Genomic DNA, 17,983 nt, shown 5'->3' on the forward strand with positions numbered 1-17,983 from the left:
GGTGGTTGTGGCTGCTGCTGTTGTGATGGAAAGACAGGATTTGGAGGCTGAGATTGGCCGTGAGGCGGTTGCGAGTTGGGGCTGTAGAAGCCATTCGCATCTGGCTGGTGGTTTGTCATTGCCTGGTCTGGTTGATGCACTCGTCGATCATACATTTGTTGTGAGACAAAGGAACAAGCTCAGAATTTGCCTCAACGCCCGGACGGTGCCGCTATCACCTGAGCCAACGTTGAGAAGGAATTGAAAAACTGGGGGAGTAGTGGAAGGCAAAATGTTTCAAACAGGGAAATCGGGTATTGAGACGAAATTGAAAGACTCAATGCTTGGCTGTTGGGGAGAAACGATCGTTCGTACGAAATGCTTTGAAAAATGTACGGATTGTGTGATCGTAACGGTGGCAAAGCGGTCTGAATGTCAATAATGAGTGAGCTGTCTGACGGGCGTAAAGCGGGGGAGAGTTGGTGGTAGGAGAGATGGCTAAACTGAGAGCAGGTGAGTGAGTGACAGTGATACAAGAACCAACAACACGGAAGAGAAAAAAGGACCAAGTTTGATATTTTGCCAGTGCAAATTACAAATTACAACTTACTGCAAAGAATTGGATGACGTGTGAAGTGTGAAGTGACCGTCATTACAAGTGGCGATTTGACAACAGAGTATTCACGACATAGTGCCCTTTTTAATAAGGATCCCATTAGTTTAAGGTTTACGCAACAAGAGTTTCACAAATAAATGTGAGAAATAGCGATATGATAGAGACTTATGAAAATGATGAATTTTAGAACAAGAGCAAGTGTAGACATTTGTTTACGCGAAATTCGCTTGAATACGTACGTAGGAGTATAACTTAGACCCCTCTGCTCTGTGCGTCCTCAAAGAGCCGATCTCGAGACTCTCTGGCACGCACACCACGACACGCAGCACACCCAACCGTGTCCCTCCCTCCCTCCATCTCTTTCCCAGTCCCTCGTCTGTATCGACGTTCCGGATTAAAATCGTGCGGTCAGTTCGTCCCGGCGGTCAGTTCGTCCCGGACGCAAACGATCACCGTCCGCCGACCACGCCATGCACCGAAACTCCGTGCCATGTCCCTTGAGCGAGCCGCCCACCTCTACCCTTCCCACACCCCATATTGTCACGCTCCCGTCGCGTCCTCCACACTCAATCGTGTTAACACGACTTCAACTGTCACACACCACCCCGCACATCGCAACCCAATCTTCGCGACCCCTTTTGCTGCCATGACCCCTTTGCTTTCCAGCACTTTCATATCGTCACCCTGTCGTCCGTTCCTCCAGACACCACTCGGCCTCCGTCCGCCAACCACGCCAGGCACAACACCGAACTGCCATGCCCCTCAAGTTTGTCTCCCGCAGCATCAGTACCCCCATACGCTGCCCGCACTGTCCTGTTCTCCAGATGTGACCCGCCTTCCGTCCGCTGGCCACTCCTCACATATAACCCAATCGCAATGTCCTTCCAGCGCACGTCCTAAGGTCTCGCCCGGATCCCGTCCCTCCACCTTGTGACACATTCCCTTGTGTTTCGAAAAACGTATAAAGCACTCAACCTCGGCGCTTCAGAAAATCATCTTCAGCCAGCGACTAAACAATACTGCCGCGCCTTGTCATTCTGTCACTATGTTCCTGCCGTCGCGTATGCTGCGACTTTTTGATGAAGTTGTGCTCCACAAACCAATTGGTCTGAGAGACATAAGTCTCTCGGCAAATAGAATGAGGTATTCATAGGGAAGGGTGGACGCGCAATGATGTCAAGCAAACCTTTTATTTGTAATAGGATTACAGGTTCACGCTTCCTTGCTTCGAGAGCAGTGTTGTGACTAGGGAAAGGACGGACTGCATCTGCTTGCCATTCTGTTCCGTCATGCTACTCATGGAGTTGCGGTACGCTGCTAGCTCGCTTGCACGCTGCGCGCGCTCCTCTGCGCGTTCTTGACGGTCTGCATCTCTCTGAGTTGCTTCGCCCTCAGCCGTTTCGCGTGCAAAAGCAAGCTTCTGTTGCTCTAGATCGAATCGGGCAGTTTCAGATTCGCGAAGCGCCACGCTGATTGCTTGCATTCCATCTCCAACGGCTGCACGTCGTGTTTTGGGCGGACTTTCATCGTCAGAACTCTCTCGCTCTCGACGACGACGCTTCCCACGTAACGCATTCAAGACGAGCTCTTGACCCGCAGCAATCTTTTTTGAGTTAATGCTGCGTTTAGTGGGGCGATCGTGGTCTTTTTTGTGGCAAAAAGGGGTTGAAATGGCTTTTCTTGTAGTGTTGAGGGGGTGACGCGGTCAAATTTGCTGAAGCACCCATCCGATTGAGAAATATTTGTAGGGATCGTATGGGTGACGTCTTCAACATGGGGGTGACAGAAAAGAATTTGGTTGTTCTTGAGGGGCGACAGAATCTGAACAAAGTGGACGGTGCTATAAATTGTACTAAATGACAGGCGAAATCGGATACTAAGGCGTTACTAAAAGAGCGGCTACTGGGCTACTCTGCGGTATCCCCATACAGCTGTTTCAGAGAGCAATCCTTCACTGTGTGATCTGCCATCCGACACAAAGAGCAGGAGTACACACGCTTCTTCTTCGCAGCAGGGCCTTTTTCGTACCAGGTTTTTCTTCGCCTACCAGCCCTCCTAACCGGACGACCCCGTGGCGGCGGTAAAGCTTTTGGAATTTGCAGGTTCTCCTTCGTAGCAACGAGCTTCTTCGCATTGAATAAAATGTCGTCGACCCTTGCTTGTGAAGGAAGACTATACTCCATATTGGCGTACTGCATAACCCAGGCAGATGTTAGATGACGCGCTTCAATAAACCGATAGAGATTGCTTGGTCCATACTTTTCGAGAAGAACAGAGACGCCATGCCAACAGGGGAATCCAGACCCATTTGTAGAGTAAGCGCAGCAAGAAGGGGGGGTTTGGGTATTATTGCTAAGCCTTACAAGCCGCAAAACGGTTCCATTTTGCTGACTAGCGACGGTGGCTTCCATTTGCGACGTACCATCCAGAAAACGCACAGAAGACCGATATACGTGAGCTCTCTGAATTAGGTATGCGAGATGGTTCTGTGTGCGAGGAGGGACGGGAGATGTACAAGACAGGGCACTGTCCTGGCGACGCAAAAAATTTGTTCTCTGCAGAAGCACGACCCTTGAAAGCATCTTCTGAGGCTCCACGGAACGAATATTATTCCTAAGATCAGCTGACATCTGGCTTTCAGCCCCCTGTGAAGTTGTGATAAGGTCTTCTAAGCTGGAAAATGCCCTGTACACTTCAGAATCTTCGAATCTATCCAGATAGGCCTTTTGTGTCGCAGAAAAATCTGCTTTCAGAGCGTATACCTGTTCTCGAGACGGAGCATATACTGCTCGTTCATACAACCGTATTCCAACGCCCTTGTTAGATCCTAATCGCGCGGACATGTTTTTTTAACATGGAGAGGATCCAGGAATAACGATGTATTAGTCATGACGTCCCGGTAGGCTGCGTCGATGGACTTCTCCTGATCGACAATTGTCACCCTCCCATTAATGTCAAATCCCGGAATTTCCTTACATGCCCGAAAGACCTTTCCCCAGGACTCTTTGTTCTCAGGGCCCACGAAGTGCGCAAAGACCAAAGGACAGAGCTGATGATTTGCATCGTACCCGATTACCTGAAAAGTAGACCCATACGACTGCATTCCTACCCCTTCGCAGTGTGCGGCATCCGCACTGGCCGTTCGTCGACCATGTTGGCAGTAACTCTGCGCGGAAGAAGGAACAAACAGCAATCCGCTGTAATAGCGACCGTCGCCTATATCAGATACTTCCACATCTGCGGCATTAAAGGAAGCATCCTTCGGTAAATCGTTTGCCTTCTTGCACTGCTCGAATATATGACGAGCCGCCTTAATCCGTTGTTCCCTCATCTCCGCTGCACAGCAAGTAAAAATTTCTACCTTATGCCCCACCCCTCTGAGCGCATCTGCGTAACCTTCCAATGCGGCCATGTCTACGGCGCGCGAAATGGTGAAATGACGGAGCAACTCTGTCCGAATACTCCGATAATGACTATATGGAGGCTGACGCAAATACAGGCGCTTCGCTCGAACAACGGAAGCGATTGTTTTGCAAGGCACATTCGGATCGCCTTGCACGTGTTCTAAAATTGCTCGGGCAATCTGATGTGGGGTATATGCAGGGGCACAAGAAGACGATCTTGACGCAATTTTCATTGGACTGTCCGCGACATGTTGCCCGAAGCACTCATTGAGGTGGTCTTGGTACTTGTTCAGTTTCCAAAAACCGGTCCTCGGTTGCCAATCGAAAACAAAAGTCGCATGGCACCCATCTGTGCGGCACTTCATGCGCACTTTCACAGTATTCTGCATAATGTTAACTCCCCGTTGCACCCCGAGGTTCGCAGTGTGTGCTCTAATCAGCTGCTCACATCTCCACCGGCCCTTCAAGGCGATCCCCACTTTCGGTTTAACGTCCACAATTGGACGGGGCTTCCATGTCATGGCAGGCAATCGATCTGCTCGCAGTGCATCTTTCGCACGATTCATGGTTCGTAGCTTCGATTGGCGCTTCTGTAGCGTTCGACGGGTTTTCTTGTCGATATCATCCGGAATAGGATCGGCAGCGCGCTCTTCAACATCCTCTTCCTCTTCCTCACATTCGATTGCAATGTAATTCTTCGGGTCGAAGTCCTCGTCCGACGTAACGTCTTCTTCGGAATCAATTTCCAAGCACTCGGCCACCTCTCTGTCTTCCTCAAAATTCCTTCCTGCCTCACTCCCAAGATCATCTCCTTCATCTTCAAATTGTACTCCGTCGATGCATTCTTCCATTCTCTCCACGTCTGCGAACACCCCTGAATTTTCGCCATCCTTGCTGACATTTTCCTCGTCCATTTTGTCCGCGCTGCTCTCGCGAGAAGGATCGTCTGCTGTGCTGCGAAATCGGCAGAAAAGACGACGGGATGGTGGTGGAGTTATACATTTCTCTACCTCGTCCACATCATCGTTACGTTCACCGTTGGACATACTATCTTCATCCTCTCCATCCTTGTCAGTACCATCATTTTCAAGCACCGCCCGCAAGTGAGAAGCCATTTCTCTCTCTGTTCTCTCCCTTTTCTCTCCGTCCCTTTCCTTCTGCAGCTGCGCAGCCCTTGCTCTTTCTTCCCTCTCCTTTTGCAGTTGGGCGGCCCTAGCTGCCTCTTCTCTCTCTTTTTGCAATTGCTTCCAGGCTCTCGCCTGCCTCTCCCGTAGAGCGTCTTCCTCGCTGTCACTGCAAACGTCTGACGCGCCCTTCGAAGCCTTCTCGTGCTCTTCATTGTTCGAGCATTCTCTTTGGCGTTGAGTCTCCCTGACATTGTCTTGTTTCTCTTGCGCAGCGCGTTCCATTTTGTCGAGAGAGAGCTCTCTTTCGGAAGAGGTTTTGCTAAACGCGACGAATGCCGGCAGTAACACGACCTTACCACACTGAATATCCTCATCGATTTCTATGTACCGAACTTCGCTCTCCGCCTGCTGCATGGCATGCGTGAGTACTTTCATACACCTGTCCGCACAGCGCGGTTGAACTGCCCGCACTTTGTCGGGGTGGACGAGAACGGCAAGACGCTTGTACTGTTTCTTCATTTCACGCAATGTTGCGTTGCGCGCAGATACGCAAAAAACGTCCATGAGGGGTGTCACACCTTCTTCCACAGTGGCAAGGTGACGGATTCCCTGCGCCATGGTCTGGGGCAATAAGCGCATTTTGAAAAGACGAATTTGAAATGACAGCAGAGGAGGGGCACAGGGGTGACATGGCCATGGGGATAGGGAACGATGTTTGTCGTGGAGGTGACAGTCGATAAGGGGGCCACACCGGCGTGGCGTTCATTGATCAACAAAAGCCATTTCACCCCGTTTTTGCCACCAAACTACACCCCATCGCCCCACCAAACAAAAATCTCCCCTTATTTTATTGCGCGTTGGTGATTTCCCACAAAAAGGTACATGCGCATGGAAAATTGTCGCCGATTACCAGCTGCACGAGGAGGCCGATGTGAACGAGTGCGTCGACAAGGCAGACGTACGCTGCCATCGCCGCGCGCAAGCGCAAGGAGGCCCGCGACTTCATCGACGCCGACATTGATCTCGACGTCGACGATGTCGACCACGCGGCCTATGGCATGGAGCGCGAGTTCGACCTGGAGGACGAGCTCTCCGTCGTCAAGGCTGGGCTGCGCGAGGGCCGGAAGAGGAAGAGAAATCAGCCCGGCCCAGTCCGCCCGCCGTTGCGGCACGAAGCGTCGCAATAAACGAAAGGAAAAGGACGTGATCTCTCCTCATTCGGCCGCAGCCGAGGATCAACTTCTCCCGTCGTATTCTCTCCCTCTGCCCCGCCTCTCCGCCCCCACCCGCCCCCCACCATCCCCCGCCCGCCCGCGACCACTCCTAGCACTCTTCCCCCATTTCATGGCGATCCCCCGCCTTCCTCCCCTCGGCCCCCCTGTCGTCCGCGCCATGCCCCGTCCCTGCGCCCCCCTAACATTAACCGCATCCGCGCCCTCCGCAGTTTGGCAGTGGTGGTAGTGGTAGTGGTGGGTTTGTCCGTTGGGGGATCAGTGTCTTGACAGCAGGTGAACCCCTTTTGAGAGCCCTTCCAACATTCCTTCATGACGCAGTGGGAACGGAAACGGCGGCGATCACAATACAGTTTGACCTTTTCGTAACCCCCATATCCAGCTCGGCATTGGCATGGGCATCTCGTGGACGACCCGCTTGACGACCCACTGCGAATGGAGTCAGGGATTTCAGCAGCGAGTACCGAAGCCAGCACAAGAACAAAGAGTGCGAGGAAGAGAGTCAGCTTGATCATTGCGTGAGGTCGGTTGGAGAGTTGGAGTTGTGAGTGAAATTAACGTTTAAATGCTGGATACGAGTTGGTGAGCATCAGGGGAGGAGGGAGGGTGGTCTCAGGGCTTTTTATAGTGAAGACCGAGGCGCTGTCCCAAGGCAAGAATGTGTGACACAAGTCGTCTCGCTCGCATCGGAGCCGCCGCGCGCGCGCCTGTCCGACGACACGCGCGCGCTGCTCCACGCCAAGTACCCATTTCTCGCGGAGCAGGACCGCCGCATGGACGCGCTCATGTCGATGCCAGACTACCGCCCGGACGACTACCGCGCCTACTCTTGGGCGTACCGCACGCTGAGCCCGTGGGCCCCGAGACGTCTCCTGCAGCTGCTGGGCCTCGTCGCCACCTCCGCCGCCGCGCGCGCCGCGCGCCAGGCCGGCAACGAGGACTGGGACAGGGAAGCGGCGCATGATGCGAGCAAAGAGATTGATTTTCGCCCAGGGGCTTGTGGACAAGCAGTTAGCGGATGTGAAATCATCATTGTGGACGCAACAGGAAAGGCTGTATGAAAGGCTGTATCGCCCACAACTCGACAAAACTTGACTGCTTGGCAATTACTGCGGCGTGGTGGATATCAGCAGCCGTGTACACCATACTGAACGGGAGAATAAAAGGCTCCACGCTGGGATGTTTTGCGGAGACGGTCATGTTGAGCCAAGCGGCCAACGTGAGTGCACTCGAAACTTGCTCCCGCCGCTTTGTGCAGCGCATTTGTACATTTTACTCCCCCTTCGCTGGACACGGAGTAACGTAACAAACGTGATGCTGTGGCGTATTGTGGAGGTTGAAACAGTCGATAATGGGGCCACATCGGCGTGGCCGATCACGAGATTAATTGTCCCTACAGTATCCGTGTTCTAGAAATGTTGAGTTTAATAGCTCGATTACTTGCAATTTTGGACTACTACACGGGCGAAGAATCCCAATTGTGTTGTTTGGGACGGGTGACCAAAGGCGACATTTCAGTGGTGGGGTCTAACATACTACTGATATTCTTCCCTTCGCCCCCCTTGTGCAACAAATTCGCGCCATTCACCCCCTCAACACTACAAGAAAAGCCATTTCACCCCCTTTTTGCCACAAAAAAGACCACTATCGCCCTACTAAACGCAAAATCTCCCATCTTTTTTTGCTCCTGTTCCATACGGTCTTTCATATCCCCATCCTTCTTTGCTTCCACATCTTTCTTCGCCTCGACAATATCTGCAAGGAGCTCATCCAGCTCACCTATCTCGCCTCCAACACCAGAACGCACCCTATCTTTTGCATCTCGCTTCACAAACTGCTCCACCAGTTCCTTGAAACGATCTTGAATGTGTTTACCTGTTGACTGGTGCGCGAAGGTGGGATTGGAGTTTGCCTTGACAGCAGCAGCTTCAAAACGTGCCAGCGTCTCGCCATGGGGTGCAACGTGCGCCTCAGCCGCGTATACCTCTTGAGCAATTATGAGGTCTTTGTTGCTCGTAAACTTCGATTTGCGGCCTGGTTTTGATGCTGACCGAGGAGCGGCACTCAAAACTACGGTTTGGGATCCTGGTGCCACTTGCGTGATAGTTGGGCTGCCCTCTTCGACGAGCAGCTCTTCCAAAACGTTTGCCATGATCGGTGTGGCGGTGGGTTGTGGGGTGTGCTGCGTTTTTGCTGTTGCGATTCGTTTGCCGTAGTAGTCAAGATGCGGTTTCCCGCCAATACAGTTTGTGAAACGACTTCACAAACTCGTCATAATTCACATTTGTTTGCCCCTCTTGATTTGCGAATTTCGCAAATGGGCTTGCCACGTGGACAGGCATTGCCAAAAAAACGAAAATCAATTTACCATATTGGTTTGCGTAAACACTATAGTGCCCTACATTTCAGTGAACACAGGATATCATGTCGATGCAGACATGTCCAAGCCTCGAAAACGTGTACACGTTTCAGCGTTGCCGGAAGAACTGGCGCTGCAACTGGATGGGTTTTTGGCCCTGAGAAAAGCAAAAAGGGCGTTCTTTGATGCCTGCAACGGGGGCCAATAGAGGCAGAGAGTGATCAGACTTTTTGAGCCTCTCTTCCTGTATCTGAAATCGGCAATAAAGACCCCATACCCATTTGTGCACCCTCTCAATAGTGCTTTTCATCGATTCTGCAAGGGGTTGCACTAATTGGTGTAGTTCACTATATTACGCTTTACCAAATGTCAACTTTTTTATCTTCTGCCTCTGCCATCCTCCCACTTCCCAAACATCGCTGTGGTGCTGCACGGTCATGCATTTGTCCAATGCACCACACTGCGTTGCAAGCGTTCCAGCCTTCGACGTTTATTGTCCGGCCACCGTCGGTGCATGAAGGGCCACCTTGCCTCAACTCATCTCCCAATAGCGCCGATACACGGTCAGCAAACCGTCCGAAAAGGCCCTCGTCTCATGTCCTTTCATCGAAATCTACCACCTCTTTCAACAACAATACGCTCAACAATCAAAAAATGAATTCAGATTCAGCCTCTGATAGCTTTGATACACCAATTTCCAAGCAGAGAAAGAGATGGTTTGATACGGAAATGGACAAGCAACGACAAGCCTATCTGTACGACAAGGAACTCAACTTGTTTGCGGGCACATGGAACGTATGCGGCAAAGGACCAGCTGAAGGCGTTCGGATTGATAAGTGGTTATTTCCTGTGGAGCACCGAAAGGACCGCCCCTTCGACATTTACATGCTCGGTTTGCAAGAGATCCAAAACTTGTCCGGTGTCGATGCAGTGCGTACAGATGCGAGACGTGGAGAGCAATGGCGTTCCACGATTAAGAAAACGCTAGGCTCTGACTACGACCAAGTCGCTGAGCGACAACTCGTCGGTATCCTGGTCGTCGTTCTCATGCGCAAGAATCATGTACCTTACCTCTCCAACGTGCAGTTATCCTACGCGGCAACTGGTGTCTTAAATGCTGTTGGAAACAAAGGCGGTGTCGCAGCGCGCTTCCAGCTTTACGACAAAACTATCTCATGCGTCGCGTGTCATCTCGCGGCCCACACAGAATTTGTCCAGCGCCGGAATCAGGACTTCGAGAATGTCGTCAGGAAAGCTGTCTTTTTGCCAGACAATCCGTCACAAGCGAGCAAGTCACACTCATCCAATCTTTCAGGCCATCCTCCGATTATATCAGGGGTGGGCAGTAGTACAGACTGGAGTGATTTCCTTCAAACGAAACGATCCTCTAACGCAAATGCGGTTGCCTCGTTCGGTGGGCTCCCATCAGTCGCAGAAGGAGCAAGTGCATGGCTTGGTAGTGTTGCATCTGTTGCAGCTACTGCCATATCAGATATGAGCGCAGGTGCGAACACAGCGATCCTGAATGACCCTAATGCCGTAAGAATTTTGCAACATGATGTTGTATTTTGGTTAGGAGATCTCAACTATAGAATTGACGCCTCTTTGACCAACGTCATGAAGTGGATTGAGGAGGAAAACTGGCATGAGTTGTATGAAGCCGATCAGCTGCAGAAGCAGATGAAAACATGCAGCGTCTTTACAGGGTTCAAGGAGGGACCCATCCGCTTTCCGCCTACTTATAAAATGAGCAAATCCGAGGATAAATATAAAGTCAGCGGAGAAAATGGAGACAAAATTCGTATACCGGCATATACAGACAGAATCCTGTGGCGCTTTGGTGAAAATTTGACACCTTCCGGAACACTACCCCGAATGAAGTTGCAGAACTATACTTCTCCAATAGTATATAGTTCGGATCATCGCCCTGTTTATGCATCATTTCGGATGTTCTTCGGTATTGAGGACGTGAAACGAAAACAGCACATTGAGGACAAAGTTAACCGGGAACTTGATGTAAGAGAGGCAAGTCTACGTCCAAATCTTCTATTCTCACCAACAATTGTAGACTTTGGTGATGTTTTCTTCGAAAGAAACTGCAATCGACAATTCTCAATCAAGAACAATGGCGATTCCCCCGCTTATTTAACGTTGTCTTTACCGTCAGACACACCAGAATGGTTTAAGTTCGACCCATCACCATGGCATAATTTTGAAATTCCTTCAGGCAAGTCTGTGCAGCTGAATTTCGGAATTCTCATCACGGGAAAGGATGGCTCAGCAAACGATATGCCGCGGAACGGTTGCAAGCTCAACACAAGTGTACGTGTTCATGCAGAGCCCGGGAGTTTACGACAGCGGATACAAGTTCGAGGTCGGTACGTGGTTACGACTTTGGGTCTTTCTCTGGAGACGTTGTCGATGTTAGAAAGACCTGTGCTAGCTCTTCGGAACCCCACCGAGCGAGAACTGGAACGCCTAACAAACATGGACCGTAAGGAGCCAGGATATTATCGTGAACGAGAGCGCGAAAGAGAGCCTGATGTTGTTCCACGAGCGATTCCGAAAGAAATCTGGCTCCTGGTCAATGCTTTGCTCAAGATGCGTGACAGCGAACAGCTCTCATTTGCGAGTACTTGCCCAGATTTATTCTTGCGCAGCGGCGATGAAGCCTTAACGCAGCGAGTTCTATCTTTTGTGGATAGGAGCGAAAGGATCCCTCCTGATTTGAGTGGCTATGCTGTTGGGTCATGTATGCTGCAAATCTTGGGCAACTTGAGTGATCCAGTTGTGCCTCGCAAGTTATATAGAAGAGTTCTAGAAGCAGGGCACTCCATGGAACCCGAATTAGTTCAAGGTGTGCTTGATCTCCTCCCTCCCTTGAACTCCAACGTCTTCTGGTACATTGTTGACTTTCTCTGCGACACGAAGTTGGTGAAGGGCCCGGAAAACGCCAGGGCGCTAGCAGGGGTTTTTGGAAACGTGCTTCTGACTCCCCATGGTGCAGCAAACAGCGAACGGGACCATCGCCGGAAAACCGACTTCATGATGGAAGCATTCAGTATTCAGAAGAGTTGTCGAGATCCTGCACATAGAGTCTTTCTCGATCTATCGCCTCCAGCGTCACACCCAAAAAGGATTAACAGCTCTTTTGCTGGATGAGCACTGTCATCGCCAATGAAACGTTGTGAGAGAAGAACCCCTCAATCATCGTACTGCTAAATAAAGGTTGGGCTGTAATTGCATTCTTCCTGAAGACGTCGGCTTCTCCTAAATGAAATTAGCAGACTCTGTGTAGCGGGTTTTGCATTCTTATTGTTCTGAAATGACGAGCCGCCCTGCCTCATCCAAAACTGCAACTTCGTCGCGAAGTTTTGTTATCCGTTCTTCCCATGACCTTCCGACGGGTTGCAGCGTTGCGAATCGACCGTCCCGTGCAGATCCCAAGCCGTCAACATCCTCAGTGCCAAAGCCCCATGGGTCATTTTCATCCACCTCCGCATGTCTCTCTGGGTACTCAATGAGTACTTCTAGGCGCTCAGAAGGCAACTCATCTTGAAGTCTATCGGGCCACTCAATAAGACTGATGTGCTTTCCGAATACCTCACTGAAGTCTACTATGGCTCGCCTCGTGCCAGGATCCAAACGCCAAAGATCCATGTGATATACAGTGGGGCCTTTCTGTTTGAAACTGGGAGGATATGTATTGACCAGCAAATACGTTGGAGATGTCACCTCTATAGCCGTATCGCCTCGGACAGTCTGAATATAACCACGCGCAAAGCAAGTTTTCCCCGCTCCAAGAGAGCCGGAAAGGAGAATTACATCTGAGGGACGAGCATCTTGGCCTAGAAGCGTGCCAAGCTGATGAGTAGCCGAAGTGTTTGGCAGCCAAAGGCGTGGCAGCCGCGATCGCGTCGATTGTCTCACGCCAGAGGCGATTTCTGATTTCATATTCGCCCCACTTTGAAAAGCGCGATTCTTACTTGACGAATTGGTGCGATTGCGATTGAGTTGACCTGCAATCGATGAGTTAAATGCGAAAGCAAAGGGTGGAGGTTGGTAACTCATCGCAAAACGGACCAGACTCCGGGACAACGCTGGACACGCGATCAAAGGCATTCTCCTTCAGGCCTCAGCCGGCTATCGCAGTTGATATGCCCAGACCCTTCCTTCCCTTTGTGACGCAGCTTTCGAAAACTTGGGAAGCCTGTGATGCACGGATCAAATTGCTGTCTTGCTGCAGCGTTAATGGAATCATAGGGGAATGGTGAGTGTTCAGACCAAGTTCCCTTTTTTGTAAACAAAAATTTTGATATCTCTGATGAAGAAGAAACGTCTTATCACACGCTACCGTACATAGCTACGCTACCTCCACTTCCACGCTGAGCATTACGTCAATCGTCCACCAGGCCGCACATTCCCCAAAACATCAACAGAGGCCATCAGCGATTCCTTCAGTGTATTTGTCAATTTGAAGTTGCCATTAGAAACCTCAAGAGTATGTACTCACGAAACAGAAGTTGGTACAAGTAGGTAGGCCTTTTAATGATGCCAAATCTTAACTACTTTATCCTTCCCCGCAGAAACTGCTCTCTTTCCGTCGATGCTCCAGTCCACGGTGTAAACTTCATCCGAATGACCAGGCAGATCTGATTTCAGTTTTCTCGTTCTCATTTCCCAGACTTTACAGGTGCTGTCTTTAGACGCGCTGAGCAACAGGCGCGCGTCAGCAGACCAAACAATTCGATATACAGCACCAACATGTCCTCGGAATGTGAAGAGGAATTTACCTGAAGCTCCATCCCACAACCGCACGCTCTTGTCAAAACTCGCTGATGCGATATATACTCCGTCCGGACTGTAGCGCACATCGTTGACGAGTTGTTGGTGTCCGGTCATGCGAGTCACGGGCTTCGCATGTTTCGACAGGTTATTTGCGAGGTCCTCCCACATGATGAGAGTAAAGTCATCAGAGCCAGTGATTAGTCGTTCCTTCCCACCCACCATCTTCCGCTTGACATCCTCATACCTTCTGCTCGCAACTACCGCGTCGAGTTTCTTCGCGATGTAACCAGTTGCTTCGTCCAACATCGGGAACGCCCCGCATCCTAAAACATAGTCTGTGTTCAGAGTCATGGTATTTATCCAATGACCGTGAGCACTAATGTTACGAACAACTAGCCCCGTCTGCGGGTCCCAAACCTTTATCGTTCTATCTTGAGAAGCAGAGTAGATGACATTTTCACCAGACCACCTGACGCACGTGACGGCTGCGCTATGGCCTGCTAACACCTTGTAGCACGTCGAAGCCGCAGTGTTCCATATTCTCAACGTATTGTCCTTTGATGCAGAAACAAGGTGAGTGCATTTGGTGGATAGATGGTATGGTTGCCAAAAGAGTGAGGTAACCCACTTCTTATGCCCTAGCAAAGGCTTCCCTATGATTTCGCCTAGCGTCGGATCCCATACTCTAACCGAACCATCCATCGAAGCAGTAGCGAGCCGCAAAGCGTCGGGAGAAAAGCAAATGGCTAACACCCACTGCTTGTGTCCCCTCAGCGTCTTGTCGGGAAGCTGCGATTCCGGATTCCAGCATCGTACGGTAGTATCTCCAGACCCTGTTGCCAGTGACTTGGAATCTGGAGAGAAAGCAGAGGTGAGAATAGCTTCCTCGTGTCCAGGTAAAGAGGATGTACATCTAGTAACGGAGCGAACGCGGAACAGTGACTGTGGCTGAAACGTAATGGACAATATCTTCTCTTTTCCCACAGACACACTCTTCATTGCCAATTTGAGCGACTTTGTAACCTCTTCCCGGGAGTCGCTAAGAAAAAATGCATACGGCAGTGGCTCGTCATTTTCGAGTAATTCGTTTAGGAGACTTGTGAGTTGTTCAGGAGTTGAGGAGAGTGGTATATCAAGAGAGGGACCGGCTTTCTCACCCTCAGCAGACTGAAATTGAATTATTGTTGTCTCGCCCTTATCCATGGCGACATCCGTGCTTGCCATTCTTCTGGGCTTATGAGCACAAAAGCAATGTAAGCGGTGGCACGGCGGCTTGTGGGCTGCGTTTGAACAAATGTGAGATCGAAATCGAAACTAGTGCCGCTGTCTCCGCTGCAGTGGCTTGCGGTCAATCTTCGAACAAATCAATAGAGAGTGCCTCTCGTTGGGAGCAAGATCTTTTGCTCCTCTGTTGCTGGCGGCGGCGTAAAACAAGATGGGGATGGTAATTTTGGGGACTGTGTGGGATCATGGCTGGATATCGGCCCGGCAAGCCGATTTGTTTTTTGGTATTTTTTATGTGAGCCTGGCTAGAAGGCCCCTATTTCATAAACAGCCAAGGTTTGTTCACTTCACGCTCTCCAGCTCCAACATGTTTCTGCCTCAAGGACTCCTCCAGCGTTTGTAAACCACTCTCTGGACTTACTCTGTCTTCTGAAAATCCTGCGACATAGCTCTCATGACTATCGATTGAAGGATTCTACCGTTAGTCAGAGAATCTCAGGCTACGTGAAGAATATTCACGTATCCGTACACAAACGCGTAGCCCATCCAAGTTCAATATCTTCGAGCAAGAGCGCATCATGGAAGAATTACTCTCTGATGTACGACGACCTTCTTCTGTGACCGTAAAGAATAAAGCCCCTGCCAAGGTACAAATCACTGCCGAGCAGCTTCTACGCGAGGCATGGGAACGCAAAGAGTCCGGGCCCTCTGCAGTCCCGAAACAGCAGATCACAGATAAAGAAGAATTGCAAGAGTACCAACGGACAGAGCGGAAGCAGTTCGAAATGCGCATTGTTCGCAATCGCTCGCATACGCCTCTCTGGATACGGTATGCTCGTTGGGAGGAGTCCCAGGAGGAATTTACAAGGGCACGATCTGTGTTGGAAAGGGCTATCGACAACGAATACCGAAACCCTGCCATATGGCTTGGGTATGCGGAAATGGAAATGCGACATCGGTTTATCAACCACGCGAGGAACGTGCTTGACCGCGCCGTGGCGCTCTTGCCACGAGTGGATCAACTGTGGCTCAAATATGCCCACTTCGAGGAACTCCTAGATCAGGTTGAGCTCTCGCGTCTCGTCTACTCGCGATGGCTCAAGTGGATGCCCGGTCCGTCTGCGTTTTTCGCTTTCATACGGTTCGAACTGCGGCATGGCGCATATGGGCGAGCGCGGAGTGTATATGAAGAATTAGTTCGTGCACACCAAACGTCGCACTCGTACACCAAGTATGCCAAGTTTGAAGAGAGGCAAGGAGAGATGGGGCGTGCTCGAGGGGTTTACGAACGGTCATGCCAGGACTTGCCTACCGGGCAACAGACTGCCGGACTCTTCCTTTCCTTTGCGCGGTTCGAAGAACGCCGAAAGCAAACTGAACGCGCTCGTGCGATTTACAAATATGCCATAGAAAAGCTGGGCAATGAAGGTGTGGAGGTTGAGCGTTTGGAGAGAGCGTTCATTTCGTTTGAGAAACAACAAGGCGAGCGAGACATGGTGGAGGAGGTTGTAGTGCGGAAGAAACGAAAGGAGCTACAAAAACGTGTAAAGGAGAACGGACACGACTACGATTCATGGTTTGATCTGCTATTGCTAGAGGAAGGTCATTCGGGGATAGAGCGCACTAGAGATACTTATGAACAGGCTGTAACAAACAAGCCGCCGGCTCAGGCAAAGAGTGGATGGGGTCGATACATGTATCTGTGGATTGCCTATGCCATATGGGCAGAGATGAGTGAGGGAACCCCAGAAGCCGGAGTGGAAATATATAAACGGGCTGTGAGAGCGGTGGGAAAGCGGAAGGAAGGCGGGTGGGAATGGGTTGGGGGACGTATATGGGTGCTATACGCCCAAGGTCGCGTACGAATGGAAGATGTCCCCGGGGCCCGAAAGGCGTTGGGAACAGGGCTCGGAGTCGGGGTTGGGGCACGAGAGGAGGTGGAGATATATCGTGCATACGTGGAGCTGGAGCGGGGGCTTGGAGAGTTTGGAAGGGCGAGGAAGGTGTACGAAGGATGGGTTGAACGAGAAGTGGAGCGCGGCGGGACGGAGGGATTTGAGGAGTTTGCAGAATTCGAGAAGGAGATGGGTGAACTGGCGCGAGCGGCAGGTGTGCTGGGCGTTGCCGTGGAAGCAGGGGTTGGGGGAGAGGAAATGTGGGCGAGATATGTGGCTGCGGAAAGGGAAATCAAGGGGTTGGACGAGATGCGAGAGATTTATGAGAGGTATGCAAAGGAGTGTAGCGGGGCGCGAGCGTGGGTTGAATACGGGACGGTTGCGGGGAGGGATGTTTGGGAGAGGGGAGCGCGAGAACTGCGAGGACGGGCTGTGGAACATGGTGGGAAGTGGGCTGAAGAGTTGAGGACAATGGTAGAGGCTTGGGTGCTGTGGGAAAGAAGCGAAAGCGGGGATGTTGCGAAGGCGCAAAGTTGGTTGCCGAAGAGGGTGCGGCGAAAGAGGCCGAGGATATCAGCTGATGGTACACACATTGGGTGGGAAGACTATTGGGTCACTATTGTTGAACAGGAGGAGGATGTTGCGGAAACGGGCCTGCTGCTGTTGAAGGCCGCCAGACGGTGGAAGGAGAAGCAGGCCACTGTTGCTGGGTAAAGTAAGCATGTCTGTTGTCTGGGTAAACAATTCCGATAATGCTAGCACCCCTGCCATGGATTTCGGTGGACACTGCAGAACCTCAAAGAGTGGTCCACATCCTTTCTAGAGTATGCGAACATGCAAAAAAGAACGCCCGTTGCTTACGGCGGATGCATTCGCTTGCCTGGTCAATCCTACAGAAAAAGTTGCTTCTGAAGTACATTAGCTATCCTACCTGCCGACTTGACGCCCATCTCCCCCGCGTTGAAAGTTGATCTGCTGCACGCTTCTGGAATGAAAATATGTGCAGAGGCCTTTGAGGCAAAAGGGCATGAAGGACACGCCAGTCATGAAAAGGCCTCATGAAAAGGCATCATGATGCAAATGCTGCATAAGGTCTGAAGCGAATCACTACACATGGGTATCAAGGTAAGGAAACGTCGGTCGGCTGTCGTGGCGCGTTTGCGGAGAAAGGAGTAAAATCGCGGCATCCCGAGTCCCAATCCCAAGTAAAAAAAAAGCGCTTCACGAGCGCTTACGGGGACTACCGGGGAACTCTTTCGAAATCGAACCCGGGACCTCTTGCACCCAAAGCAAGAATCTTACCTCTAGACCATAGACCCCCCAGGACTCTGCGTCCTGATTTGTGCTAACGGGTGAAAC

At 51.1% G+C, this 17,983-nt stretch overlaps 6 protein-coding genes; 4 read left to right on the forward strand and 2 right to left on the reverse strand.

Moving 5' to 3' along the window:
- Nucleotides 1–25: 25 nt before the first annotated feature.
- Nucleotides 26–244, forward strand: CHC_T00005772001 (hypothetical protein). The gene has a single exon (XM_005717301.1). The coding sequence runs from the start codon at nucleotides 26–28 to the stop codon at nucleotides 242–244; it is 219 nt and encodes a 72-aa protein (XP_005717358.1).
- Nucleotides 245–9,371: 9,127 nt separating this feature from the next.
- CHC_T00005773001 (hypothetical protein) lies at nucleotides 9,372–11,973 on the forward strand. XM_005717302.1 is given in 2 exon segments: nucleotides 9,372–11,879; nucleotides 11,880–11,973. The coding sequence occupies 1 exon segment, from the start codon at nucleotides 9,372–9,374 to the stop codon at nucleotides 11,877–11,879; it is 2,508 nt and encodes an 835-aa protein (XP_005717359.1). The 3' UTR covers nucleotides 11,880–11,973.
- A 56-nt stretch (nucleotides 11,974–12,029) lies between these two features.
- CHC_T00005774001 (hypothetical protein) lies at nucleotides 12,030–12,839 on the reverse strand. Its single transcript, XM_005717303.1, has one exon. It carries the CDS (start codon nucleotides 12,837–12,839, stop codon nucleotides 12,030–12,032), a length of 810 nt encoding a protein of 269 aa, XP_005717360.1.
- Nucleotides 12,840–12,874: 35 nt separating this feature from the next.
- On the forward strand, nucleotides 12,875–13,035 carry CHC_T00005775001 (hypothetical protein). XM_005717304.1 is given in 2 exon segments: nucleotides 12,875–12,991; nucleotides 12,992–13,035. The coding sequence occupies 1 exon segment, from the start codon at nucleotides 12,875–12,877 to the stop codon at nucleotides 12,989–12,991; it is 117 nt and encodes a 38-aa protein (XP_005717361.1). The 3' UTR covers nucleotides 12,992–13,035.
- Nucleotides 13,036–13,262: 227 nt separating this feature from the next.
- CHC_T00008876001 (WD40-repeat containing protein) lies at nucleotides 13,263–14,729 on the reverse strand. Its single transcript, XM_005717305.1, has one exon. The coding sequence runs from the start codon at nucleotides 14,727–14,729 to the stop codon at nucleotides 13,263–13,265; it is 1,467 nt and encodes a 488-aa protein (XP_005717362.1).
- A 578-nt stretch (nucleotides 14,730–15,307) lies between these two features.
- CHC_T00005776001 (hypothetical protein) lies at nucleotides 15,308–17,338 on the forward strand. Its single transcript, XM_005717306.1, has one exon. It carries the CDS (start codon nucleotides 15,308–15,310, stop codon nucleotides 17,336–17,338), a length of 2,031 nt encoding a protein of 676 aa, XP_005717363.1.
- The last annotated feature ends 645 nt before the right edge of the window (nucleotides 17,339–17,983 follow it).

This window comes from Chondrus crispus, genomic scaffold (genome assembly GCF_000350225.1).
Source record: "Chondrus crispus Stackhouse genomic scaffold, scaffold_312, whole genome shotgun sequence".
Classification (NCBI taxonomy): Eukaryota; Rhodophyta; class Florideophyceae; order Gigartinales; family Gigartinaceae; genus Chondrus; species Chondrus crispus.

Excerpts from the sequence above, each read along its gene's own strand:
- CHC_T00005772001 (XM_005717301.1), top strand. The coding sequence starts at position 26 with ATGGAAAGACAGGATTTGGAGGCTGAGATTGGCCGTGAGGCGGTTGCG.
- CHC_T00005774001 (XM_005717303.1), bottom strand. The coding sequence starts at position 12,839 with ATGCCTTTGATCGCGTGTCCAGCGTTGTCCCGGAGTCTGGTCCGTTTT.
- CHC_T00005776001 (XM_005717306.1), top strand. The coding sequence starts at position 15,308 with ATGGAAGAATTACTCTCTGATGTACGACGACCTTCTTCTGTGACCGTA.
- CHC_T00005775001 (XM_005717304.1), top strand. The coding sequence starts at position 12,875 with ATGCCCAGACCCTTCCTTCCCTTTGTGACGCAGCTTTCGAAAACTTGG.
- CHC_T00008876001 (XM_005717305.1), bottom strand. The coding sequence starts at position 14,729 with ATGGCAAGCACGGATGTCGCCATGGATAAGGGCGAGACAACAATAATT.
- CHC_T00005773001 (XM_005717302.1), top strand. The coding sequence starts at position 9,372 with ATGAATTCAGATTCAGCCTCTGATAGCTTTGATACACCAATTTCCAAG.